The 26,551-nt window shown below is 41.0% G+C and overlaps 2 protein-coding genes across 4 annotated transcripts in view; both read right to left on the bottom strand.

The window, feature by feature from the left end:
* The window catches only part of LOC135110286 (protein mesh-like), a 28,616-nt gene extending 14,007 nt beyond the window's left edge, over nucleotides 1-14,609 (bottom strand). For all 3 annotated transcript variants that reach the window (XM_064022456.1, XM_064022457.1, XM_064022455.1), the window contains exons 1-12: nucleotides 14,274-14,609; nucleotides 10,890-10,991; nucleotides 10,135-10,370; nucleotides 9,814-10,004; nucleotides 6,756-6,939; nucleotides 5,900-6,037; nucleotides 3,624-3,792; nucleotides 2,967-3,224; nucleotides 2,336-2,529; nucleotides 1,796-1,941; nucleotides 994-1,132; nucleotides 452-594 (exon numbers count right to left, since the gene is read on the bottom strand). In XM_064022456.1, coding sequence (XP_063878526.1) covers nucleotides 452-594; nucleotides 994-1,132; nucleotides 1,796-1,941; nucleotides 2,336-2,529; nucleotides 2,967-3,224; nucleotides 3,624-3,792; nucleotides 5,900-6,037; nucleotides 6,756-6,939; nucleotides 9,814-10,004; nucleotides 10,135-10,370; nucleotides 10,890-10,991; nucleotides 14,274-14,460 — 2,087 coding nt within the window. In that variant the 5' untranslated portion in view covers nucleotides 14,461-14,609. The remainder of the gene's footprint in view (nucleotides 1-451; nucleotides 595-993; nucleotides 1,133-1,795; nucleotides 1,942-2,335; nucleotides 2,530-2,966; nucleotides 3,225-3,623; nucleotides 3,793-5,899; nucleotides 6,038-6,755; nucleotides 6,940-9,813; nucleotides 10,005-10,134; nucleotides 10,371-10,889; nucleotides 10,992-14,273) is intronic.
* A 4,330-nt stretch (nucleotides 14,610-18,939) lies between these two features.
* LOC135110285 (2-oxoglutarate and iron-dependent oxygenase domain-containing protein 2-like) lies at nucleotides 18,940-24,519 on the bottom strand. Its single transcript, XM_064022453.1, has 7 exons — nucleotides 24,251-24,519; nucleotides 23,687-23,734; nucleotides 22,966-23,076; nucleotides 22,537-22,758; nucleotides 22,040-22,225; nucleotides 21,023-21,195; nucleotides 18,940-20,590 (listed from the first exon to the last, which is right to left on the bottom strand). Exons 1-7 carry the CDS (start codon nucleotides 24,368-24,370, stop codon nucleotides 20,443-20,445), a joined length of 1,008 nt encoding a protein of 335 aa, XP_063878523.1. The 5' UTR covers nucleotides 24,371-24,519; the 3' UTR covers nucleotides 18,940-20,442.
* Between the last annotated feature and the right edge of the window lie 2,032 nt (nucleotides 24,520-26,551).

The following is a 26,551-nucleotide window of genomic DNA, read 5'->3' as shown; positions in this document are numbered from 1 at the left end:
CCTACGTATGCACACACTCTTACGTGAACACACAAACGCACACACATGCACACAAGGGAGAAAGAAGGAAAAGAACGAAGAAAGTGAGAAAGAAAAAAAGGAAAGAGGGAAAGAAAGAAAGAAAGATAAGTGAATAGATAGGTAAATAGATAGGTAGATAGATAGTTAAATAGGTAGATGGATAGATAGAAAGATAGAGAGACAGATAGATAGAGAGAGAGAGAGACAGACAGGTAGATATATAGATAGATAGATTGATAGATAGATGAATAAATAAAGAAGAAACAAACAAAAGAGAAAAATAATAAGACACGTTCTCACATTAAAAAAAAATAAATAAATAAAATCTACAACACAAATGCATCATAAGTTGAAAAAAAAAGGAAAAGAAAAGAAAAAGCCAACAACAATATGTAGAAAAACGTGTGTGTGTGTGTGTGTGTTCACGTACTTGGGGAGAGCCGTGCGGACGCAGTGGATGGCACCGAAGTGGTAATCGCATTGAGTGTTCCCGTCCTTGTCGCAGGAGAAGTCAGGCAGGAAGCGCCCCTTGTCCGCCACCGCCTGCTGCAGGAGACACGGGCACCGCTCCACCTAAGGGAAGGGACGCGGGTGAGAGACAGCACAGGCAGGTAACGAGTATGTACAGGGGAGATGAATGTTGTTGATGTTTTTGTTGTTGTTGTTGTTGTTGTTAGAAGTAGTAGTAGTAGTAGTAGTAGTAGTAGTAGTAGTGGTAGTAGTAGTAGTAGTAGTAGTAGTAGTATCATCATTATTATTGTTGCTATTATTATTATTATTATTATTATTATTATTATTATTATTATTATTATTATTATCATTATTAGAGAGAGAGAGAGAGAGAGAGAGAGAGAGAGAGAGAGGAGCAAATAAAAGAATAAAAAAGAAAACAACAAAAACCAAAACTCTCTCTCTCTCTCTCTCTCTCTCTCTCTCTCTCTCTCTCTCTCTCTCTCTCTCTCTCTCTCTCACCTCGTAGGCAAAGTTCCTGAGGTTCCTGTCGTTCTCAATCCAGCGGTCGCACATCGCGGAGGGCCAGCTGCTGCCGAAGACCCGCTCCCACTGGAACCTGAAGTACCACGCCAGGGGGACCGGCCGCGACCACACCGCTCTGGGGGAAAGAGAAGGGGAAGGGAGGGTTACAAAGGATATGAAGGTATTAAAAGGGTTTTCAAGAGACTATAGGGAGGGTTACAAGAAATCAGAGGTCATTACAAAGGTCTTCAAAGGTTTTTAAAAGGTTTCAATTGATTTTAAGGCATTGCTAACGGTTTTAAGACTTAAGATCGTAAAGATTTCCAAAGAGTTTCAAGTGAGGATCAAACGGGATTATAACTTATTTCATGGGATTATAAAAGATTTCAAAGGATCTTAAGATAATTACAAGGAATTAAAAGGATTACAAGCGATTTCAGATGCTTATAAGGAAATTACTAAAGACTGAAAGGATTTCAAAAGGTTTCAAAGAGTCATAAGGGAATTACAAAAGGATTAAGGGACTATAAGGGATTGTTTCAAAGGATTTCAAGTGATTATAAAAAAGATTACGAAGAATTTCAAAGGACTGCAAGGCGTTAAGAGGGATTCCAAAGGGTTTCAAAGGATTATAACATATTTTAAAGGATTATAAGACGATTACAAAAGGATTTCAAAGGATTACAAGGAACTGAGGAAGAATTACAACAGTTTTCAATAAGCCACACACACACACACACACACACACACACACACACACACACACACACACCACCTCCCCCTATACACACACACTTACGTTGACTTCTCCAGGCCATAGAGAGGCTCCGGAATGGTGAGGTTGATCATAACAAGACCCATCTCCAGGTCCAGTAGCTCCCTGTTGTCGCGGCTCATGAAGTCTGCCGTGGTAAGGACAAAGGACCCGGTGTTGGGGATACCTTCCTGGTGGGGGAGGGAAAGAAGATGGGGTGTAAGAGGGAGGTGAGTGGGAGTGGTTTGAGTGGGTTTAAATGGGAAATGAGTGGGACTGAGTGTGCTGAGTGGGTCTGAGTGGGGACAGAATGGGTTTGAGTGGGAATGGAGTGGTTTAATTGGGAGCCGAGTGGGTTTGAGTGGGAAATGAGTTTTCTGAGTGGTTTAAGTGGGAATTGAGTGGGTTTGAGAGGGAACTGAGACGACTGGGTGCTGTTTTAGAGGGATGTGTGCGGGAAGTGAGTATTTCGAGAGGGGACTGAGGAGAGCGTGAATGGGAATTGAGTGGTTTAAGTGGGAATCACACACACACACACACACACACACACACACACACACACATACACACACACAGCACACTCACCACAAGCATGTCAATATACACAATCTCTGGTTTGATGCTGATCTCCCTGTAGCCGTAGAGGGATATCTGCGCCTGCGCGTCCCGGTTCATGGTGAGGTTGCCCGCCAGCCACTCCACGTTGAGCACCTCTGGGGAGTGGTGCTGGTACTTGTCGTCCTTGAACCACACGCCCTCAGGAGCCGTCAGGGGCGTCTCTGTTCATGGACAGGAGGGTGGTAAGGAATACTGAAGGGGGAGTATAAAAGTTTTCGTATTTCTCTCTCTCTCTCTCTCTCTCTCTCTCTCTCTCTCTCTCTCTCTCTCTCTCTCTCTCTCTCTCTCTCTCTGAAAAAAAAAAAATACAACTTCCACTAAAAGAATCACGAAAAATCCTTGAAAACCATAAAACTTCCACTAGAATGACAATAATCCACTAAATAAAACCTCCACAACTTCCACTATAGGTACGAAAAAAAACCCTTGAAAACCACAACTTACACAACAACCACGCAAAAACCCTAAACAACAACAACAGCAACAACAACAACAACAACAACAACAACAACAACGAGAACCTACAGAACGTAAAAGTTAAAAGATAAGATACTAAAGAATCTCACAACGAACACATTCCTCAGAACCGGTCACGTACCAACGAAGAACTTCCCCTTCCAGTAATACGGCCCGTTGTTGATAGAGATAGAGAAGTCCACGTAGCCAGAGACATAGAGCTGAGGCATGATGCAGGTGGCGCGGTTGTCGTCCAGGATGTAGCCCTCGACAGCCGTGGTATCAAACTGACAAGTGAGGCGGTAGCTGGTCTTGAAGCAGGGCCCCGTCAGGTTTACCAGCGTGCCGCCCAGCATGTTCCCTTGCTCCGGGGAGAATGTCAGCGGGTACTCCTTCAGTTCTGTTCAGGAGGGGTGGCTGGTAAGCTTGGAGTAGGTGTGTGTGTGTGTGTGTGTGTGTGTGTGTTACTTCTTCGTTCAGCATTGTTTTGTCTCCTTTTTATTTCTCTCTTTATTTCGTGTTGTAGTTTCATCCATTCTTCATCCTCTCCTTCTCTCTTATCTCCCTTTTTTTCTACAGTACAATGATGACTCTCTCTCTCTCTCTCTCTCTCTCTCTCTCTCTCTCTCTCTCTCTCTCTCTCTCTCTCTCTCTCTCTCTCTCTCTCTCTCCTAAAACACACCTCTCCCCATCCCATCCCTCTATCTAATCTCACATTCCGTTTCTCTCTCACTCCCTTTCCTTTCGTTCCTCTTGAAACACCCCTCACTCTTTCTCTCCCTCTCCCTCTCCCTCTCACCTTCCTCCCTCCTGCAGCAGCCCGCCAGAATCTTCTCGTCCACTCTGAACATGTGTCGCCCAGGGAAGCCGTTCGCGTTCCCTGCCACAGCGAGGTCACGAATGTAAAGCTTCTGACTGTAGGGTGTGTACTCGTAAGACCTGGTGCCGTTGCCTGCGTTGAACCCGACCTGTGGAGCATGGAGGAGGAGGAGGAGGAGGAGGAGGAGAAGGAAAGGAAGAGAGAAGATTGAAAGAATAGCAAGAAGAATGTGAAACCAGAGAGAGAGAGAGAGAGAGAGTTAATCATTATCATCATTCGTCAGTAAGTTAAATGAAATCATCACGCCACTTTATTAAACTCTTAAAACTTTCTAACTTTTACGATAGAATAAGTTTTCTCATCAGTATTACATTTTTTAGTCTCAGTAACTTTTATACTATAGCAAGCTATCAGTTGTACCCTGAGATATGTAAACACACTCCTGAAACAAGGGACAATACTCTAAATAACCAAAACACTACAATAATAACACAAAATTCTCAAGGAGGCTTTGATAGAAAACGGATGCAATTCAAAGAATCTGGGGAACTCCTTATAAGAAATAAGCATAAGGTGGACTTGCTGGCCCAACACTGCCCGCAAGATGACTGTCCCTCACCCCACCAAGCTTCCTCCCTCCCTCCCTCCCTGTGGTCGCGGGGGACAGGCTGACCGCAATCACCACAACTGAGGGAGAGGTGCGAGCTGCCCTCTCAGCCCTCGAGGAGAACAAGGCTTTTGGTCCCCGCCTACTTCGCAGGTGCTCTGGAGTGTTGGCACACCCTCTCTCCAAGTTATTCGAGGCCATCTTGTGCCAAGAAAGATGGCCGAGAATCTGGAAGACCAGCCATGTGGTGCCAGTACACAAGAAGGGCAGCAGATCGGAGGCAGCGAACTACCGCCCCATCTCCCTGCTGTCAGTGGTGGGGAAGGTGCTGGAAGGCATCCTAGCGAGGCGCCTCACGTCCCACCTCGACAGTCAGCATCTTCTCAGCGCCAAGCAGTTCGGGTTCAGGAAAGCTCACTCGGCAGCAGACCTCATCCTTTGCTGTCAAACGAGTGGAGTGACGCCCTGGATAAGGGGAGTCTCACGGCTATCCTGGCGCTAGATATCGCCGGCGCCTTTGACCGTGTGTGGCACGCTGGCCTGGTGGAGCGACTACACACGGTCTGAGTGGGCGGCGCCCTGCTGGAGCTGCTGCGTGACTACCTACACGAGCGGGAGATGCGGATAGTCCGCAAAGGTCAGCAGTCTTCAGCAGTGAAAATAGGCGCAAGTGTTCCACAGGGCAGCGTGCTGGGCCCATTACTCTGGAACGTTTATGTCAACGACATGTTTAACCTCGTTCCCGCGCTTATGCCGATGACGTCACCTTGTCGCTGCCCTTCTCACTAAGGAAAGAACAAGAGGTGACGGCCCGCTTGAACACCACATTACGCCGCCTGGAGAACTGAGGACGTAGATGGCAAATCACCTTCGCCCCCCAAAAAACGCAGCTGCTCGTGGTGTCCAGGATGGTGCATGACATCTGCCCCACTCTCAATGGGGCGCAATTGACACCTCAGCAGGAGCTGCAGATCCTGGGAGTCACGTTTGACAGCAAGCTGACCTACCAGGCACACATAACTCAGCTCGCCAGGTCAGCAGCAGGGAAGCTGGCCTGCCTCAGAAGGATGACCGGACTCCTGGACAGCAGGGGACGGGAGCTGCTGTACAAAGCCAAGACCCGCTCCTCTCTAGTTCTCCTGCCTCGCCTGGGGCGGAGAGGCGCCCTTCCACCTCGCTGTCCTGGACAAGATGCAGCGGAGGCTCCACGGTATCACTCCACCCACCACCAAAGACAGTTCAAGCAAAAGAGTGTGCAGTGATGAAACAAATTTCTGGCCTCGAACAAGTGACCGGACGACCTTAGTGTTGCAGCGTGCGAAGGCCAGAAATTCGAAGTATTAGTGAACCAGTGGTTCAAAGAAATGCGTGACACTGACACGGGCGTAGATATTAGAAGTTCGGCTTATGAGTGACAGTGACACGTCAACAGAGTACGGCATTGGTTAGGCCTCGTGTGCGACAGTGGCAGAGGATCGGCCTCACAAGTGACAGTGACATTTGTACAGTAAATATAAGATCTTAACTTAGACAGTTGGGTGGGTTTTTGGATAGCGGGTACCCAAAATATCTCCTTTAACCTGTACAGTCCCCAACATGAAAAATGGTGTATTATGTATTAATAAAAAAAAAAGGGGGGGGAACTTACAAAAGCTGGTACACCGCCTTGGCCTTCGTCAGTAGAGCCTCCTGCCTCAGTGTGAGATGTCCAAGACATGTAGTCATAATTGAAGATGGTGTAGGTTCTGATCTCATCCGTGGCCACTACCAGCTGAAAGGTGTTCGTCTGGGAAGAAAAGGAAAAGGGTTTAAATGAATGGTAGGCTATGCTAGGAAAGGATGAGCGGTGTGTAGTGGTATAGAAGAGAAAGAAATGAAGGAGAAAAGAGGAGAGGAATAGCTATGCAAAGATTAGATAGTTTGTTGCTGTTTGGTTTATAATATATATGTAATCCTTCTCCTCTTCCTCCTTCTTCTCTTCTATCGCAAGCACCACCACCTTCTCCTCCTTTTCCTCATCTGTTATGCACCACAAACTTGGTATCAATAGCCTATGCAATCCTCTTTCTCCTCTTCTTCTACCATCATCTCTTCTTTCTACTCCTGTTTTCATCTTTTCCTCCCCTCAGTAACCTATATAATCCCCTTCCTGCTCCTATTCCACCATCACCTCTTCTTCACTTTTTTTCTCTCTCTTCCTCTTCTCACGTATCAATAACTTATGTAACCCTCCTTTTCCTCTTCCTTCTTCACCTCCTTCCTCTCCCTCATTTTCCTTCCTCGCCACTTTCCACCCTTCTGTCTTAAATCTTTCTAATCATTTCTTAATCATCTTTCTTATCTCACTTCTTTTCCTATTTCCTCTCAAATACATGCACATCTATTTTATCTTTCCCTCTCCTCCTTCCCTCCCCTACGACTCTTTTTTTACATAACACAAGACCTTCCCTCCCTTTCCTACTCCTCCTCTTCCTCCTCTACTACCTCTTCTTCCTCCTACGCACCACAAATTTGGCATCAGTGTTCACGGAGCCCCCAGCGAAGGTCACGTTCTTCCAAGTGACAATGATGGCGTGCTTTGGCCTGAAGATCGCCGTGCCCACCATGCCCTCCCGGATGTCCCACATGAGCCGCTCCCGAAGCTCCACGCTGAACTGGTCCTCGCGAGACGGCAGATCACGTGCCATCCTGCAGGAGGCGAGGAGTTAGGGAAGAGGTTTATGAAGAAGGATAGGGAAAATAACAAAGTAAATTAATAAAAAATAATAATAATAAATAGATAGATATAAACAAACTAAATTTTGAAAAGCCACGAAAAGAAAAGGGAAAATCAGCAGAGTAATGAAGAAATTTTGCGAAGAAATGTCTGAAAAATAACAATATAAATTGATGAATAAATAAATAAAAACAAAAATGCTGAAAGGCCACTTAAACAAAAGGGAAAAATCACTAGGAAATGGGCAAGAGTTTATGAACAAGAATGACTAATAAATAGATTAATAAATAAAAAGATAAATAGATAAATAAATTAAATTAAAACAAATAGAAATAAAAGGCCTAAATTTTGAAAGGCCACGGAGAAAAGGAAAAATCAACAAAGATGATATAGCACACACACACACACACACACACACACACACACACACACACACAGAGAGAGAGAGAGAGAGAGAGAGAGAGAGAGAGAGAGAGAGAGAGTGTGTGTGTCGTGGTGCCCTGTGGTTCTTGTTTATCGATGCTGATAACACGATAAGAAGTAGAGAGCTGTGCCACTCTCCTTCTCCCCCCTCCACTGCCTCCCACCTCCCACCCACCCTACCGTTGCTACCACTACTAAACCTATTGGCGTTAAGAAAAAAAATTTTATCTCTCTCTCTCTCTCTCTCTCTCTCTCTCTCTCTCTCTCTCTCTCTCTCTCTCTCTCTCTCTCTCTCTCTAGTAACAAAAATTCATAACAAAATCACCACCACCACTAACAACAACAACAACAGCAACAACACCAGCAGCAGCATCAACAACAACAACAACAACAACAACAACAACAACAACAACAAAAACAGCGTGCGTGCACACACACACACACACACACACACACACGTTCCATCACCCTATGTCACGAGTGGGTGGTGTTGGGTGAGAAGGATGAAGGAGTGTGTGGCTGGTGGTGGCTGTCAGGAGGTGGAGGCCAGGCAGTGTATGGGGAGTGAAGGATGAAGGGTGTGGATTGGCTAGCACGAGTATGAGTGAGAGGGTTTCAGGAGAGGATGGTGTGAGCATGACCGTACCCAGGAACGCTTTGCTTTCTCTCCACGACTATTTTTAAGGGCCACAAAGATGATATTCTGGGTTCTCAAGGTTGTTTCTCCTTTCAATAATCTAGAAATCTTTTTAATCTGTCACTAAAACCGTAAAAAAAACATCCTTAAAAAGCCATGTACCTTCAATTAGACCTTTTGAATGTAGTGGAGGTGTGGCGCAGAAGTGTTTCAGAATATGGTCCTATGAACGGTGCGCGGGTTAATAGCATGGGTATTATGAGGAGTGAGTGTGTGTGAGGGTGTCAATAACCTGTGAGAAGAGAATGAGATGGGTGTGTGAAGCGAAGACCAGGATATGGTAGATGGAATAGATAACAGAAGCTTTGGGAGAGGAAGTGGGAAAGAATGTTATGGGGGTGTGTGAAGCTAGAACAGGACGTGATAGATGAAATAGATACAGAGGCAATTAGAGAGAATGATACAGGTCCGTGAAGCTAGAATAGGATGTGATAAACGGAATTGATACAGAGACTTTGGGAGAGGAAGTGGGAAAAAATTATATGGGTGTGTGAAGCTAGAAAAGGATAGACGTGATAGATGTAATAGATACAGGAGCCTTGGGGGAGGAAGAGGAAGAGAATGATGCGGGTCTGTGGATCGTCGAACAGGATGTGCTAAATGGAACAGATACAGAGGCATTGGGAGTGGAAGAGGAAAAGAATGATATGGATATGTGGAGCTAGATACAGGATGTGACAGGTGGAATAGATACAGAGTGTTTAGTGGATAATGATATATATGAATGCATGTGAGACTCGGTGGTCATTGAACTATAGATGGAATTGGTGCAGAAATTATAGATATGAATGGATATGAGGCTGCAAGGAAGAAATGTGGGTATCATGATAGCGAGGAATGAAAGAATAATGTAGAAATCTTGTTAATCTATGTTAAACTTGTTGCTTCTATAACTTAATGTAACTTGCTTTGTGGCCATTAAGCTGTAGAATAGCATCAGTGCCTCTTCACTCCATCGTTATATGTGGTGATTAGAGGGGACTCAGTAATTTGCACAGGTAGTGGGTGGTGGTGTAGGAGGAAGTTCAAGGCGTAGACAAGGCTCTCACAGCAAGGCAGGTGTTGGTATCAGTACAGTGAAATCTTATCTCATTGTTTGATAAAAGTAATCCGGAACTAGAAGTGGTTATAACGTACTTGCTTACATAGGCAGGAAGGTATGTAAGGTTCTCTCTCTCTCTCTCTCTCTCTCTCTCTCTCTCTCTCTCTCTCTCTCTCTCTCTCTCTCTCTCTCTCTCTCTCTCTCTCTCGTTATCAGTCGCCACCACCAACGCAAGATTTAATAGTAGGCATGACATTTGCATTCCACCTCTGCTTGTTCTCGTAATGGTGTCACTGTGTGTGTGTGTGTGTGTGTGTGTGTGTGTGTGTGTGTGTGTGCAATACTGCTTTTGCTACTGCTGTTTTGTGCAGACGCTAGTTACACCACCACCACTACCAACAATAACAACAACAACAACAACAACAACTACTACTACTACTACTACTACTACTACTACTACTACTACTACTACTACTACTACTACTTTTCTTCTTCTTCTTCTTCTTCTTCTTCTTCTTCTTCTTCTTCTTCTACTACTACTACTACTACTACTACTACTACTACTACCACTACTACTACTATCATTATCACTTGTACTACTTCTACTACCACTACTACTACTACTACAACAACCACTTCTCATCATTACCACCACCACCACCACCACCACCACCCACAACACACCTCCAGTAGACACCGGGCCTTTTGCTGTAGTCATCCCCGGGCCGCAGCTCCCCGATGTTGCACTTGGAGTAGAAGGGCCCGATGAAGGAGGGGTCGGGTCTCGTGGGCCAGTCCTGCACGGGGAAGCTCAGCGGGTAGTTGGCCCAGTTGAAGGGAGCGTCTGAGAACCCCAGGTAGCCGTTGAGGGAGACCTGTTGGAAGAACGTATTGGTGAAGGAATGTTGGAGGAGTGGAGGGGGACGGGAATGAAAGGAAGCCAGAGAAAAGAAAAGAAAGAAAATTGGACACACACACACACACACACACACACACAACACTCACCCAAGTATAGTTGAGACCAAATCCGAAGAAGGGGAGGAGGAAGTTGAGTTGCTTGTTGACTTGCGTGTTCTGTGTGTTGATGTTCACTTCCAGGTCGCCGTTCCCGCCCCTCTGGTCCGCGTCGAAGTAAGGGTACATCTTCTGGGCGCGGATCTCCTTCAGCCTCTCCGCGGTGATGGCGTACGGCCCCGAGTCTGGCTGCCACTGCCTGGGCGCCATCCTCGACATCATGGGGTCTGTTGTGGTGCAGGAGAGGAGTCAGGATTGGATAGGTAGTGTTTGTAAGGCGTGTGTCTGTGTGTGTGTGTGTGTGTGTGTGTGTGTGTGTGTGTGTGTGTGTGTGTTTCGCTGTCATGTAGGATCAGATTGGTTTATTCAGCAGTGTCAAGATACGGAATAGAGTGCAGGCGCTTGTTTTACTTACCGTCATGAAGAACCAGAACAGGAACAATAAAATTATATAAAATTATGGATGACTGGATGATAGATGAAAATATGAATAGAAAGTATATAGTAGAAATATAGTATAGTATATGATAGGTAGATATGTAGTACATGTATGTTTTATATAGGGACAGCGGACAGCCACGTGTAGGCCTGATGGATTCTTGAAGCTTCCCTTATTTTCTTATGTTCTTATATTTTAAACAACAACAACAACAACAACAACAACAACAACAACAACAACCATTTAAATCACAGTAAGAACGAGGATAGAACCAACAAACACACACACACACACACGACTTGCTTACCATTCCCGAAGTCATCGAAGCTTCTCTTCACCCTGGAGTTGCCGCGCTGCACCCTGGGAGGACCGCCGTCAGGAGCAGGCGCCACCCTCGACTTCATAGGATCTGGAGGCGGCGGGGGAATAGAATCAACAGGTGAGGAGAAGCAAGGACAGGTGAGATGAGATGAAGTGTCCCTTTCTCTATCTTTTTTTTTTTTTTATGTAAGACGGATACTGGCCAAGGTCAACAAAATTTACGTATACACACACACAAAAAAAAAAAAAAAGACCCACTGAGATGCAAGTCTTAGCTTAAAAACGCCCCAAAATTATTAACCAAACCTAGAGAAGTGCCTTAAAATATAAAAGCAGGCAGGAAGTTCCAGAAATATAGAAGCAGGCAGGTAGTTCCACTGTTCACTAGTGAGCGGGATGAAAGATTGCGAATACTGATCAACTGGTATGAAGGAGGTGGACAGAATAGGGGTGAGAGAAAATTATAATTCCTACGTTTTCTATAGCCAGGAATCTCAACAGGGTAACTGAAAACTATCTCTGCTCTTTACCGGATGTGGGAGTGTCACTGGAAATCGTGTCGTTGCTTTGGGAGGGTTTGTCTTGTGTTGTGTTAAGTGGAGTTGTTCTTAGGTCAGTTCTTGTTAGTGAGGATATGTTAGGGTGCATTTAATGGGACAGGGGGAGGAGGAGGAGGAGGGGGAAGAGACGAAGACGAGGAAGAAGAAGAAGGAGAAGAAGAAGAAGAAGAAGAAGAAGAAGAAGAAAAAGAAGAAGAAGAAGAAGAAGAAGAAGAAGAAGAAGAAGAAGAAAGAAAGAAAGAAAGAAAGAAAAAAGCAAAAAAAGAAGAAGAACAACAACAACAACAACAATAAGAACACGGACAAGAAGAAACAAAGGTTTAAAAAAAAAAAAATGTTGAAGACGAAAGCAGTTTCAGAAGAGGTGAATTTAGTTGATGTTAATAGATGTTAATAAGAGATAAGGACAGGTGAGGATGGATTAATTAGGGACGTGTTAGGTGATCAGTTTGTTATGACAGGTGAGGAAAGGTGGGGCGGTGTAATCAGTGCAGGTGAGCGGCGTCAGGTGAGGGTCTGGCGAGCTGTCCTTAATTAGTTAACTCAGGTGAACTTGAACTTAATACAGGTGAGAGTGATTAACTTTGAAATGCACTTTTTAATGTAGACAAAAAAAGAAAAACCTGAAACAAAAAAGTAACTCCAGTATAATCTAAAAATATATAAATAAATAAATAAATAAATAAATAAATCGAAAAATAAAAGCGTCATTTTATCACATCATTAACAACAGTATAATTTATCAAAGAATTCCGTAGCATTAATCTATTATCTTCATTTTTATTGTCATTATCATCACTATTTCCTTTTACATCTTCCCTCCCCCAAACCTCCCATAAAATACCTTTCCTTATCAGAGACACGTGAGTAAGTGGGTAAGTGAGTGAGTGAGTGAGTCAGTCAGTCAGCCAATGAGTCAGTCACGTCGCTAGCTGGTATGGCTCTCCTTTATCTTATCCACGTACGATAATAGCAGAAGCGAGGCGGGCATAAGACCTCAAGCCAGCAAGTCAACAAGCCAGCAAGCCAGTACTCTCCACCCACCAAAACCTTCTTAATCCACCTCTTTCACTTCCTTCCTTCCTTTACGCATTCAGGTTCTATTTTCTCTCCTGAAGTTTACTCCAAGAACCTTTCATTCATTCCTCTCCTCCCTGCGTGCTGTCATCTATTGCTATCGTTTTCTTTGTTCTTTTTCAACCGTCCTTCTTTTCTCCTCCACACAGTACCGTAACTATTTTCTATTCTTTCTCTACGTGTGTTATTATTTTCGTTACTATTGATTTGTCTTTTTGTTTGTTTGTTTTCGTGGCCTAACAAAATTTGGGGGATTGGGATATATCGTCAATCTGTCTATCTATCTATCTATTCGTCTGTCTGTTGAAGTCTCTTGGGTTGACGGGAAAGTTCTGTGTGACTTCTTTCATGTTCTATCTCCTCCCTGTTCTTCCTCCTGTTATCTCCACTCCAGTAATCTCTTGTTTGCTTGTCTTTTTTCCTTTCTTATCATTCTCAAGTACCTTTTTATTTGTTACGGAGATATTTCATTCCCATCTAGCCAATCGTCTTGTGAGAGATGACTCCATGAAGAGATTATTTCTAACTTTTCTTCCTATTACAACTTAAGCAGAATGAGTAAGAACCACAAAATAGCGCAAGGAAGAGGAATTCACGATGTCATTTCAAGCTGTAGACTGTATGAAAGTTCGTATTTTTTAAAGTTTTAGCACTTCATCTTGACTAGTTTGCTGCAGTGGACGTTACTGGAGTTTGCAAGGGTGTTTGCACGATTCTAGTGATAGTTTGACAAAAATTCTGTATATCATTGGAATAAAAAGCCATGACTACCCAACTGATCATCTATGTTGACTTTGAAAATAATGCTGATGAAAGAACAAAGCGTTTCAGAATACGGGCTCAGTCAATAGTCCGTCTTTAGTCCCACACGGTTTTGTTTCAGCAGGAAGACGACTTGGTATTCTGACTTGGCTCCCAGTAGCTTCCTTTCTGGCGCGCGCGGGAAACGGGAAAGACAGAGCAAATAAAAGAAAGTTGACTTGGACTTCTTCGCTCCCTAGAACTCGACAACAACGCCACCGCCAGCACAAACTACGTCATCACCGCCATTACGCGCACAGTCTCACGGAGCGCGAAGACAGGCCAATGAACCAATAGGGACGCCATTTTAGATATTTCCGGTGGTTCTGTCTTCGGTCAGTATTCAGAAATGCTTTGCTCTCTCACCACGATTATTTTCAAAGGCTACAGAGATGATTACCCAGGTTCTAAAGAATGCTTGTTATGTTAATAATGTAGGAATCTTGTTAATATATCACTAGAACCATAAATGCACCCTAGAAAACCTGTGTAGCTTCAACTAGAGCCTTTTGAAAGTGTGGAGGTGCCGCGTAGAAATGTTTCACAATATGGTTCGAAGCTCGGTGCGCCTGACAGACTTAAAAAAAAAATTAAAAAAAACATTATGGAGGAAGAAGGCTAATTTTGGGTGTGTAAATTCGGTTAATTACTATCAGGTTTTTGCATCCAACAAGTTCAGTTAGCTTATGAACTGGTTGAAACCGCATTACGAAACACTATTGGCTCTCATAAGAACTGTTTTCAAAGGCCACAGAGATGATTAGTTGGGTTTTCAGAATCTATTTCTTCACCGGTGATGCAGAACCCTTGTTTAACTATAATTTGAATCTTGGAAACACCCTTAAACACCCCAATAACTTCTATTACAGCCTGCTAAAAGTAAAAGACATAAGAAGTTTGAAAATTCGTGGTAAACAAATGAACAAGCATACCATAAGTTCCTTCTTTCTCCAGGATATTCGCCACCCATTCCAGCTTCTCATCCTGCTCCACCTGTTGATGTAGCAAATCCAGATCTTCCTTCGTCAGCGGCCCAGCAGCCTGCGTCGCCTCTGTTGCCTGCGTCACCCTGCAGACCGCCACCACCACCACCGCCACCAAGCCCCACCACCGCGTCATGCTCCTTCGTTTGCCGGCAGGAGACACACGGCGCGAAGACTGTCACTTCAGAAAGTTACTCAGCACACAGTAAATTAGGAGTGCTTGAAGCGTCACTGCTGTCCCATAACCCGCGGGACGGTAACAGCAATCGCAGCCAGCACACAAGAAGCGCGCCTTATCCCCACTCCGGAACCGACTTGGGGCGAGTACTGTGTGGTAATACTCGCCTTGCTCGCTAGTTTCCCTTATCTGATAAAAGTAACGCGGCTGCCAAGTGTGAGCTGGTGCACTGACGTATCGCCATGCACACCCTAACTCACCCTTACACCTGCACCTTAATACTAATCAGTAATCCTTACAGATGCATTCCATACATCTCAGAAAATAACGCAATTAATCTTTTAACCTCCATACATGATCACTTATCGAAAATTTGGTACTGTGAGTAAACTTTGCCACTAACGCTTTGTTTGATAGGAATCTTATCTCCGGGCCTCTCTTATCGCAAACCCTGACTCACATTTCAAAACCTTACTAAACCAATACAAATTTACAATATAACCACGCCAAAAAACACAGTTACTTTGCCTGAATTTCCTTCCATAGAGCTTTATCCAAAGTATCCCCGTGTTTGGAGTGTGGGAGAAGGGATAACAGCCTCCTATTGTACTTCGGGTGCGTACGTAATGATGAGTCTAGCCTCGCCCAGCCACCCAGCCGCCCACCTAAGCGGATCTACGTGAAGAATGTCAACACCTCCCCCCCCCATGGTTACTCAGAGATCCGGTTTCATGTAATCTTGGTGACTTAAATAGGATCTCATGACGTACGATACTATTATTTGTAATGTACGATGTTGTCTTATTTTTACATGTAAATTGTTGTTGGTGTTTGTTGTTGTTGTTGTTGCTGTTGTTTGTTGTTGTTCTGTTGTTGTTGTTCTGTTGTTGTTGTTCTGTTGTTGTTGTTTTTGTTGTTGTTGTTGTTGTTGTTGTTGTTGTTGTTATTATTAGTATTAGTATTAGTATTATTACTACTACTACTACTACCACTACTACTACTACTACTACTACTACTACTACTACTACTACTACTACTACTATTCTTATTATTATTACTGTTATTGTTATTATCATTATCGTTATCATTATCATTATTATCTAAATCGTAAATTTTTCAGGTAAGATGGTAAGATACCTACTAGATAGATAGGTAGAGAGAGAGAGAGAGAGAGAGAGAGAGAGAGAGAGAGAGAGAGAGAGAGAGAGAGAGAGAAAGCAAACACCACACCTCACACACAAACAGCCTCGTAAGGGCCAACAAAACTGCTGCTGTTGTTGATGTTTGCTCTTCTTTTGTGTTCTCTTCGTATTCTCATCCACGGCATCAAACAAGGTTCCAGTAAATTACACCGACGGTAAGAAATAAATAAATGATAATAGAAAATAAATAAAAATTAAAAAAAAAAAAGCTTTCTTGCTGTAATCTTAATCTTAATCTTAATCTTGTCGGTAACTTCACACACACACACACACACACACACACACACACACACACACACGGCGCCTCAAAACACGTAAATCTCATAATTATCTGAACTTGCGGCCGCTTTTTTTCGTCAATTTTATAAATTAACTTGAATTGTTGTTGATCTTTTTTCATGTGAATGTGATCCTCCGTGTGTCTGATGTTTCATGGTGTTAGATTTGATATACTACTCTTGAATCCTATTGGTCTTCTAACTTTCGGCCTCATTTATATGTATAAATAAACGGAATTGTGGTAGTTATTATTATTATTATTATTATTATTATTATTATTATTATTATTATTATTGTTGTTGTTGTTGTTGTTCTTATTCCTATTAATTATCTAGCTTGTAGTTTATGCTCAAATATGAACACTTCAGTTTTATAAAGACGTGTCCTTGTGGCAGTTTTATTTATTTATTTATTTATTTATTTTCTGTTTTACGTTCGGTTTCCCTAGCCCCTAATCCCTAGCTAGGACAGTGTTTCCTGACGAAGGACCCCGTTACCCGAGTGGATGCCCTTCCTACCCTCGGATCCCGTGCGCCTGAGGATCCCTCGGTCTCAAAATGAGAGCGGTCTCACTGTACTACGGTGGCCCCCATTATTATTATTATTTAGTAGTAGTAGTAGTAGTAGTAGTAGTAGTAGTAGTAGTAGTGTCATTATTATTATTATCATTATTATTATTATTATTATTATTATTATTATTATTATTATTATTACTATATTATTATTATTTAGAATGTAGATTTTTAGTTTTCTGTTAATGTATTAAAATTTACACACTTGAAATCTATTAATTTTTCGAACTGTGTATCTTCTTTTTCTTATAAATACTATGATATAAGAGAACTACCGTAAATTATGCAGCTTTACTCTTTCATTTATTTACTTTATTTTTGTATTGTCAATCCTCAATGTTTTATTTCATTACTTTGTCTACTTTATACTTATATATTTCTTATTTCATTCTTCATTTTTTTCTCTTGCCCCTCTTAATCCCTGAGTTCTTCATTTTCTTTCCTCATAATTTACACTTGACATTCAAAGGTCGCTCTTTGCTTTTTACAAGGGAAGAGTTTACACTCATGATCAATAATACTAAGCCTACCTAATGTGAGTCACGGAAAAGTATCCAGGCCATATCAGTAGGGTTCATAACAAGGATTATGTACATTCCTTGGTTTATAAGTACGCCCTGCCCATTCTTGCCCTCCCTGCACGTGTGGTGTTGAGAGGCTTGCGAGTCACAGTGTTTATCTGATCGAGTGATATTTCAAAGTGTGATTGATAACATAATGAACAGGAACATATGAGTTCACTTACGCATCTGTTAAACGGGTGAATGTATGTACGCATGTATATATTAATGGTGAGACTATTACGTAACTAAAAAAAAAGAAAAAAATGCGGTATGATGTTTTAATGTTTTTTTTTTCTTATTTTTCTTTCATTTTCTTCGTTTTCACTTTTTTTTTTAATCTAACCGTTAATTCTTCTCTGTTCTATATATCTCTTCTTCCTTTTCTTCTATCACTTCTTTACTTCTGTCGTCTTTCCTGTGTCCCCCAGTTCTTCCTTCCTTTCTCTTAATTCTACTTATTTCTCTGTCCATCTATCCTTCTTTTAGTTAATTTGCGTTTCTCTCCTTCCTAGTTCTTTTTCTCATACATTTTTATCTTTTCTTCTTTCCTTTTCCTTGCTTATTCTTCAACCCTTCCTTCCTTCCTGTTCTGTCTCTCCCTCTGTCTGTCCTTCCTTTATTTCCTTTTTTTTTTTCTTTTCCTTCTTCCATGTTCTTTTTCCATTTTACAGTTTTATCTTTCTCTTCCTTATCCTTCTTTCATTTTCCATGCCCTTTCTTTCCTTCTCCAGTTCTTCCTTCCTCCCTGTTCTATATTTCCTCCTGCTCTTCTATCTTTCCTTCATTTCTTTTGTTTTCTCTTTGTTCCTTGCATTTATTTTTCCCTCATAGTTTTGGCTCTTTTTCTCCTTTATCCTTTTTTTCACTTCCCTTGCCTTTTCTTTGCTTCTTCTCCAGCCCTTCTTTTCATCCTTTCTTTTCTTTCTCTCTCTTCCTCTCTTTCCCCAAAATAAATGCACTCTCAAGTAAGCAATTAGATAAGGGAAGGATTATCTTTTAGCACCAACACTCATAAAATTATATTTATCACCACTAACAGGAACTGAGTAATGCAGGAATTATCATCATTATGACACTCAGAGGCACCACATACTCTTACAATGGTGTGCTGACTTATGGGTTAGGAATGTAGCATAGAGTTCATTATCATCACCATCACCATCATCATTATTATCATCAGTCTCTATGACCCGACTGAAGGACAAAGCTATTCCCTAATCTTATTTTTTTTTTCACTTGTCAACTGTTCATCTATTTCAGGTCACCCTAGCAAGGCTTCTTACATTTCATTTAGTTCTTTGTCTTCTCTGCTTTATTCTACCATTCCTTTCCTCTCTGTATCAAGTTTTCTATCATCTCTGCTTTCTTCCACCATATCTTTCATCTTTCTATCAAGATCTACCCATGTATTTTTTTTCTTCTTACATTCCTCAAATCTCTATCAAGTTCTTTGTCTTCTCTGCTTTCTTCTACCATTGCTCTCCTCTCTCTATCAAGATCTCTGTATTCTCTGTCTTTCACCATTCCTCCTCTCTCTCTCTATCAAGATCTCTGACTTCCCTTTCTTCTGCCACTCTATCAAGTTCTCTGACTTCTCTGGTTTTGCCATCTCTATGTTGTCCTTTTATTACTGTAATGTTTTGTGTAATGAATGGTTAGCCCTGCATAACATCTTCAAGTCATCAGAGCACTCCCACACATAGTGACATTCTCTCACACATACACATACATACATGCATACATACAAACACCACAGTTTCCCAAATGAAGCAATAGATAAGAGTTCATTCACAGTTAATTTACATTACGAAAACATCAGTAGAATATTAAGAATTATATATTTTGATTAAACTTTCCTCTACAATTCTTTCAACATCCAATAAAATCTTCAACACAAAGTTTCAAAGAAAAACACAACAAAATTGCAAATCCTAATATCATAATCATGGAAATAATGAAATAACAGAAAAAAATCTGGATTAAAAAATAATACAGGTCTAGCAATCACACTTAAACCCTTTCACTGCAACAAGGAACAATTCACAGCAGTTGAAAATTGTCTGAAACCTTTATAAGCACATACTGGAAAGAGTCTGATGAAAAGAATAGATTTTGCAATTTCTAATCCTCACAATATTCGGAAGTAGTTGTTGAAAGAGAAGAAATGTCTCAGAGTGGCTAGTGACTGAGGAAAGATGTGCCAAATAGCAGGAAAAGGGTTACAAATCTGGTAAAATATGAGGGGTGGATCAGCATGTGTAGTTATGCAAGTGGTGGAGAGTGGTATAAGGACTGGAGGGTTTGATCTATCACACCAAGACACACCCACACTAGGTCAGGCTTAGATGAACACTTACTACCACACTCACTCAGATTTGTAGTAAAATAGATGTCTATACATATGTGCTTGTGGTGGCTGGCTGGTGCCCCTCTCAGCTCCATCAGTTACCAAGTTAGAGCATATCATATCTGGGTACTGGTGGCCTGATTGAAATATGAAGTACTTTTTTTGTGTGTAATTGGTGCAGTGTGAAAGTTACTACTCTATTACTCAGTCTTCTTTAAGTTGTTGTACAGTTGCCTACAAAGGAAGTGAAACATAGTGGCTCTGTAACTGTACTGATCATTAACTTTGAGACTAAACTGAAATATTATGAATTTAGATCAGCACACTCATTTTTTTACTGGGAGTTTCAGATCTACCAGTAATGTCTCATCAGTTGATAATAATGTACACTAGCAATTGATATAAATTTAAGTTTCTTTAATGAATCTTGATTAGCATTTGTTCCTTCTGGACTCTGAAAGTTAGATCTGCTAGTATTGTCTAATTAGTTTGTTGGTAATAATGTTCAATTGATTCAAAAGTGTTTCTGTGAGCTGTACTTGACATTCATCATAGATAAATGCACACACTTTCATCACAGATATACATCACAATCTTTCTCATCAAAATATTACCACTTCAAACTTAGCTGGAAGTCCAAAAACTTCATTACCAAAATATTGCTACTTCAACTAAACCTTATTACCACTTCAAACTTAGCTGGAAGTGCAAAAACTTCATTACCAAAATATTGCTACTTCAACTAAACCTAGATGTGATAGACTTTATTATCAAAACTTCTTCACTACAGTACATCTCTTACTAGTTCAAGCAATATCTAGATAAGAGAAAACTTCATCATCACAGACTTCATAATCAAAACATGACTACTTCAACCATAGCAAGATGTGAGAAAGTTTCCTTACTACAATATTATCACATATGCCTCAGAACCCCTCCAGCAGGTCCCCTCCACTCCTCACCTCCCCCTGCAATGCTCAGCTGAGGAAACACGCATCCTCCTCAAGCTGTATGAAGCCGTCCCCAAACCCTTCCTTCACAGGCACCAACTTGGGGGTTTGGTCGCACATTGGACACAGCTTGTTCCTCACCTCTGACGACCGCATCCAGATTATGAGGTTGTGTCTATGGAAGAGAAGAATTATTAAAGCACATACATATACAACTGACAGTAATATGTATGTTTGTTTTTCCAAAATTTCATTTATAACATCTCACTCACTCAAAAAATGAAGGGGGGAGAAAACTGGCAGAGACGACTCAGAACACCTAACTCCATAGAAGCTGTTTTAGCTATAGAAGAGATTTGAAATTTCCAGTTTGGATTATTAGTAAAGGGCATATTGAGGATGTTCAATGTAGAAGAGGACAGCTGAGTGTCATTGAAGAAGAGGGGGTAGTTATCAGGAAGGCTGTGTCGAGCTGATAGATGGAGGAATTGAGTTTTTGAGGCACTGAACAATATTAAGTTCTGATGTGTGCATATTATGACACAGGGCACTGGAACATAAACAGTGGTTGGAGTGTGTGCGCTGTGCTGCCTCAAGCCACACCCACCTGATACCACTCATGATGGGCAGTGCACCATGGAACTGCTGTCCTCGGTGAAGCAGTCCTCGCCCCAGCTGGTGTGCATAGCCAGTCCTGTGTGATGACTGTTCTGACCTCATGGGGCCGAAGTAGAGCTCACCATTACTGTAGTCTTCATTCAGGGCCACATTTAGGGTGACCTGCCACAGAGAACAGGGGATTACATTGTCCTTACTTTCTGTCCTGTACTGGTTCAGGTTATGATGTACAATAAACCCTTGATATAGAGAACTATTTAGGAAGGAAGGTCATTTCATTATCCATGAAAGTTTTCCCTATCAATAATCATCACAGTGAGGACTTTCAGCAAAGTCAGGTTGCTGCATTATAATGGGATGTTCTGTAATAGACATTCAAACAACAATCACTATACTTTTACCAACTCTCTACTGTGTTTAGCAAAAATTAGTTCCCTATCTGCAATTGTTTTTCTAAAGTAATGGTTCCCAAATTAAAGGTGCATCCTACAGGGGGCATAAAGAAAATACCAGGGGACATGAAGTCATCTGCTCAAAATTAACTTTTTGAAAAGTAAATATGTAATGAAAATACTCCAGGAAGCGAATGTTTATTAAAATGTCTTGTTGTTTAATTTGTTTTAACCCAAACACAACACTTTTTTCCTAAACAATGCTAGAATATAAACTGTAAAAATGTATTTTATATAAAGACAATAAAGTTTGGGGGTAAGTGGGCCTGCAAGTCTGTTAGAAGCAGGAATGAGGGTGTCAAGTTCTAGACACTATGAGGGTTCATATTGTCGCCTCTTATAACAATCAAGAGTTTTTCAAATAAAAGGATAATTTGACTTCAAACATTCATTACCGGTATATCCCATATTAACTATATTAGGTTAGATTGCATTGAGGATTTACAGATTTCTTCTAATTACAAATTGCTTAGTTTATTTATTTTTCTATCCTTTCCTAGTGTACATTTTTATTGCTACCCATCAATACACTGCAACGCGTTGTCAAGTCTTACCTCAGCATTGTCATAGTGGTAGCTCAGGTCCACATCCTCCCCCTCCTTGTAGGTGACCACAAAGGCCTTGTGAGAGTCCAGGGAGCCACCGCCCCAATCAGGGAAGAGGAGCCTTGTGATGGGGCTGAGGTACTCCTTCTGTAGGCTACTCACAAAGTCAGTGAAGCCAAGCTCATCCAGTTTTATCTGTGGCCATGATGGAAAAATGTTCTTCAGGAGGGAAAGCATGGACTGTGTTTTCTTTATCTTTCTATTTACTTTAGATTACTCAATTTATTCACTTATTTTTCATCATGCATGTAAAAAACCAAGGACAACTCCCATCAAATATCATGTAAATTTTTAGTGGTATTTTTATTGGTTGGAGACAACGATGGGTCTAGATGTGGCTCTCAACTCTTTTTCTTGGTATTGTAGACTATAAAACTCATGTCCACTGTCCCCATATAAGTTACACAGCAACAACTGTTAGGCATAAGAGACGAGGAAATGCATACCCCATACTGATTCATGGTATTTGGGCGACCTTTCTGGAGTGGCGCCTCTTCATAGTGTGTCAGCTCCTCTACAAACATTTTACAGAACTCCTTTGTGAAGACTGGGAAGGAAAAGACACGCTGCCGGTGATCCTGGAGGAGGCATGTGAGGCCTTCAGAAGTTTGGTCAGGCTGCTTGGCTGCTCGAACCACCTCCAGAAACTGACTGTCTAGAAATGATTCCTGTGGGAGAGGATGGTTCATCATTATCATCCATACCATCACTAGGAATGGCTTTAAATGCATGCAAAACTAGAACCCCCTGAACAAATATCACTATTACCATGACTAGTAAGGCTAATCATCATCAATATCATTTGTACTGAAACTATACAAAAACATGGTTCCCCCTCACAATACATCTGTAATGTTACATCTTCCAGCACTCACCTGCAGAGTGTACAGGTGAGGGTGTCGAGGAGTGTATTGCTCCAACACACAGTTCCGCTGCCTAATGCTGTGTGCCTCTGCATGTCTGCGCCGCTCACACTCCTCCTCCAGCTGCAGAGGATTGGCAAAGAGCGTTTACTGCCTAGAAGCTTTCTGCATGAATAACATTTCTGCTCCATGAATCAAAATGTGCATTAATCCAGCAGGTATGTGTTCAATAAAGAATAAACAAATTAAAATAAATAAATAAAAAAAAGAGTTTATGAAATAAATCTTTATGCAAATTAATGCAGATAAGATTGAATATATATATACTACTTTAGCTACCAATGTGGTCTCTCCGACACTGTAGTCACAACAGAAGACTTTATATATAATCCTACAATATAAACATACATGAACTTCCCAATACAGTCTGCAAAATTAGCAATGTAAATACAAGTTCAATGATGCTGCACTTTACAGCCACAAATTATGTGTAACAACAGAAGAGTCAACGCTGAGCAGAGTCCACTTGTGCTTAGGTGTTTATCACGGTCTGCTTGATTACACATCACACTGTGACCCTGAGCGGCCTGCCAAGGGTTCCGTCCCAGGCAACAGTCTCTCATGGTTTGTTTATCCTACTGTTAGATCAATTTCTTATGTGTTTCCATGCTGTTCCTAAAGGCAGGGCATTACAGAGGCCATCATTGTGTCACTGAGGAGGAATGCACTGCACCTGAGGAATGAGGCTCTCTGGCTTGTAGCAGCTCTTGCTCAACAGGATCTGAATGTGGGAGGAAGGAAGGATATCACTAAGTTATACTCTTATTTAGGAAAACATACATACCACAGCTGGAGCTGTATATATATATATATATATATATATATATATATATATATATATATATATATATATATATATATATATATATATATATATATATATATATATATATATATATATATATATATATATTTTTTTTTTTTTTTTTTTTTTTTTTTTCTATAATCTAATGATTTGGTAGTTCTTTAGAAGTAAATTAACCATAAGATGTATAATCCTTCAAGTTTTTATACTTGTCAGTACAAAAAGATGACACAAAGCGGTGTAATTTAAGCAAACAACCTTTAGTAGTTACGCCTAGGGAATCGTTACAGTTTAACACTTACTTACATTAATTCTCTTAAGTTTTTTTTTTTTATATTTGCCATTAAAAAAAAGCTGGTACAAAGTAGTGTAATCAAACCAAACAACCTAGTTACGCCCAAGGACTTGTTAGGGTTTGAAGTTCTCTGATACCTTTTTGTAGTCGCTGAGAAATTGCTCCCTGTCCACGAACTTGACGTGCATCTCGTACTCCTTGATGAAGAGGTTGTGAGTGTAGTAACACCCGCAGATACAAAACCTTCTCAGAACCATGGTGCTGCTGATGATGTGGTGTTCGGTGCTTGAGCTTATCACTCGCCTCACTCCAGAAAATATGATGTACTGTATCCTCGCTCCTCCTCACGTGGAAATGTTCGGTTTATTTACATTTGACGTCACGTGGGAGGGTTTGTTTTCATTGTGACGTCAGGCGACGCAGCTGTCACAAGCATGCTAAGGTACAATTCATAGAAAATGAGAGAAAGAAAAGGGAAGCTGTAAGAAGCCACCAGGCCTATATGCGGTTGTCCCTATTTGAAACATACTTAAATACTTACACTATCACCTCTTTCTTTAAGTTTGTCTAATCTTTTAAAGTTTTCTTATGACTCACTACTAATAACGTGATTACTGAGTCTCCATTGTGTTCATCTACCACTCTATTTGAGAACCAATTCCTTCTTTGTTTTTGTTTTTTTCTTTTCAGGTAGTGAGGTGTACTTCCACGTTACAACAAGTTACGTAACAATGAGTGAAATTAACATACTAAAGATTTCAGGTGCTATGTCCTATCGTTTTTCAAATAAAATCTTAACAGCGTCGGGCAAGTATGCTGTTTTGGCAGTGGACGTTTGAGCCCGACTTAATTGGCAAAAATATGCCTTGGTGTCATGTGGATAGTGAAGGCAATTATAAGAGGGAATTTAGGGTAAAGTTAGCTAAATTTTACAGGCACTACCTATCTATTTATCTATATCTATCTATCTATATATATATATATATATATATATATATATATATATATATATATATATATATATATATATATATATATATATATATATATATATATATATGAGAGAGAGAGAGAGAGAGAGAGAGAGAGAGAGAGAGAGAGTCTATATCTTATCACATTAGATGTCGTGGGCATAAACAAACAAAATGCAGGACTACCTTTATTAGCTCGAGGTTCGGGGCACCTTTATGTATACCGGTAGCTTTGTGCACATGGGAGTAATGAAAATAAACATTTGCTTACCGCATCGAGCTTCCAGCAGCTGCTACAGTCAGTTTCCTAACACTAATATTGCCTCACACAGAATCACAACACTGTTAGCTAGAACTTTTACATAAAATCTTTGATATAAATAACAACTTGATCCTAAATCCTGAAATAAACATTAAAAAGCTAAACAATTAACAATGCATAGAATATACATGATGAAATACGTACATGACATTACTTGAAACTTAAAGGTGGTTCAGCCATGAGAACAGAACACTGCCATGCCACACAAATGTCACTATGGATAGGATCTCATAGTCAGTGTTAAAAAACTCAAGTGAACATTTATAATCATGCCAGGGTTCACTTGCACATCAGGAGGAAGAAAGACCATACACTCTGAAGGGTGTTGGATGGAAGCTAGTGGGAAGACCAAAGAAGACCTGGACATAGTGTGACGAGAGAAGGATGCACATAATGAGAGACCAAAGAAGACTGTATGTGGAGGAAGCCAAGAGAAGGATAGACTGAAGAAGACCTATGATGTGCAGAGTTGGACATGAGGGGGATGAACATACAAGGCATGGTGTGTGGATGAAGACAAGAGAGGGATGAACATATGAGAAGAGATCGTTTATGACTGTAAAACGTGAAAGATTCACGTCATCCACGGATGTCAGGGAAAAAATAAAGATGCTAAACAAAACTATAATGATGATGTCAGTGTTCACTCCTGTCCCACCTGTATTGTGTGTGCTGCCTCAAGGGATATCACAGAGGAGGTTATGAAATGTGCAGGCAAGCCTGAGTGGTGCAAGTGAGAGTGACATAAAAGCCTGCAACATGGTGAGGCCTCATTATCAATTCACAATCATCCACAGCATTCTGTTTGCATGACAGTACTCGCCTTAAGATAAAGCAGATGGAGTTACACTATAATGAGTGTTGATGTTTGATTAGACATGTAGCAAAGAATGGGATGAATGTGGCAATGTACAGGTGTGAGGTAGAGGTGAGATACAGGTGAAGGCATTCAATATTCAATATAAAAGCAACAGCTGCAATAAAGTAATCATTCACATTCAGGAATTCAAACAAATGAAAAAAAATTTTTTAAATGTGCCATGATAAAATAAATAAACATTATTTATATCAAGAATCATACGGTGCTAACATATCCTTGCAACATTGCCAAATACAAATTGATAAAAAATTCTTAACACTGTGTT

This window comes from Scylla paramamosain, chromosome 20 (genome assembly GCF_035594125.1).
Source record: "Scylla paramamosain isolate STU-SP2022 chromosome 20, ASM3559412v1, whole genome shotgun sequence".
NCBI classification, from domain to species: domain Eukaryota; kingdom Metazoa; phylum Arthropoda; class Malacostraca; order Decapoda; family Portunidae; genus Scylla; species Scylla paramamosain.
The sequence above is the reverse complement of the archived record's forward strand: the minus strand, read 5'-3'. Positions and strand labels throughout refer to the sequence as shown.

Coding starts and splice junctions, on each gene's coding strand:
- LOC135110285 (XM_064022453.1), bottom strand. CDS start 24,370: ATGGTTCTGAGAAGGTTTTGTATCTGCGGGTGTTACTACACTCACAAC. Junction 23,735..24,250: donor TTCTCAGCGACTACAAAAAG/GTATCAGAGAAC, acceptor TCCCACATTCAG/ATCCTGTTGAGCAAGAGCTG. Junction 21,196..22,039: donor ACCACTATGACAATGCTGAG/GTAAGACTTGAC, acceptor TCTCTGTGGCAG/GTCACCCTAAATGTGGCCCT.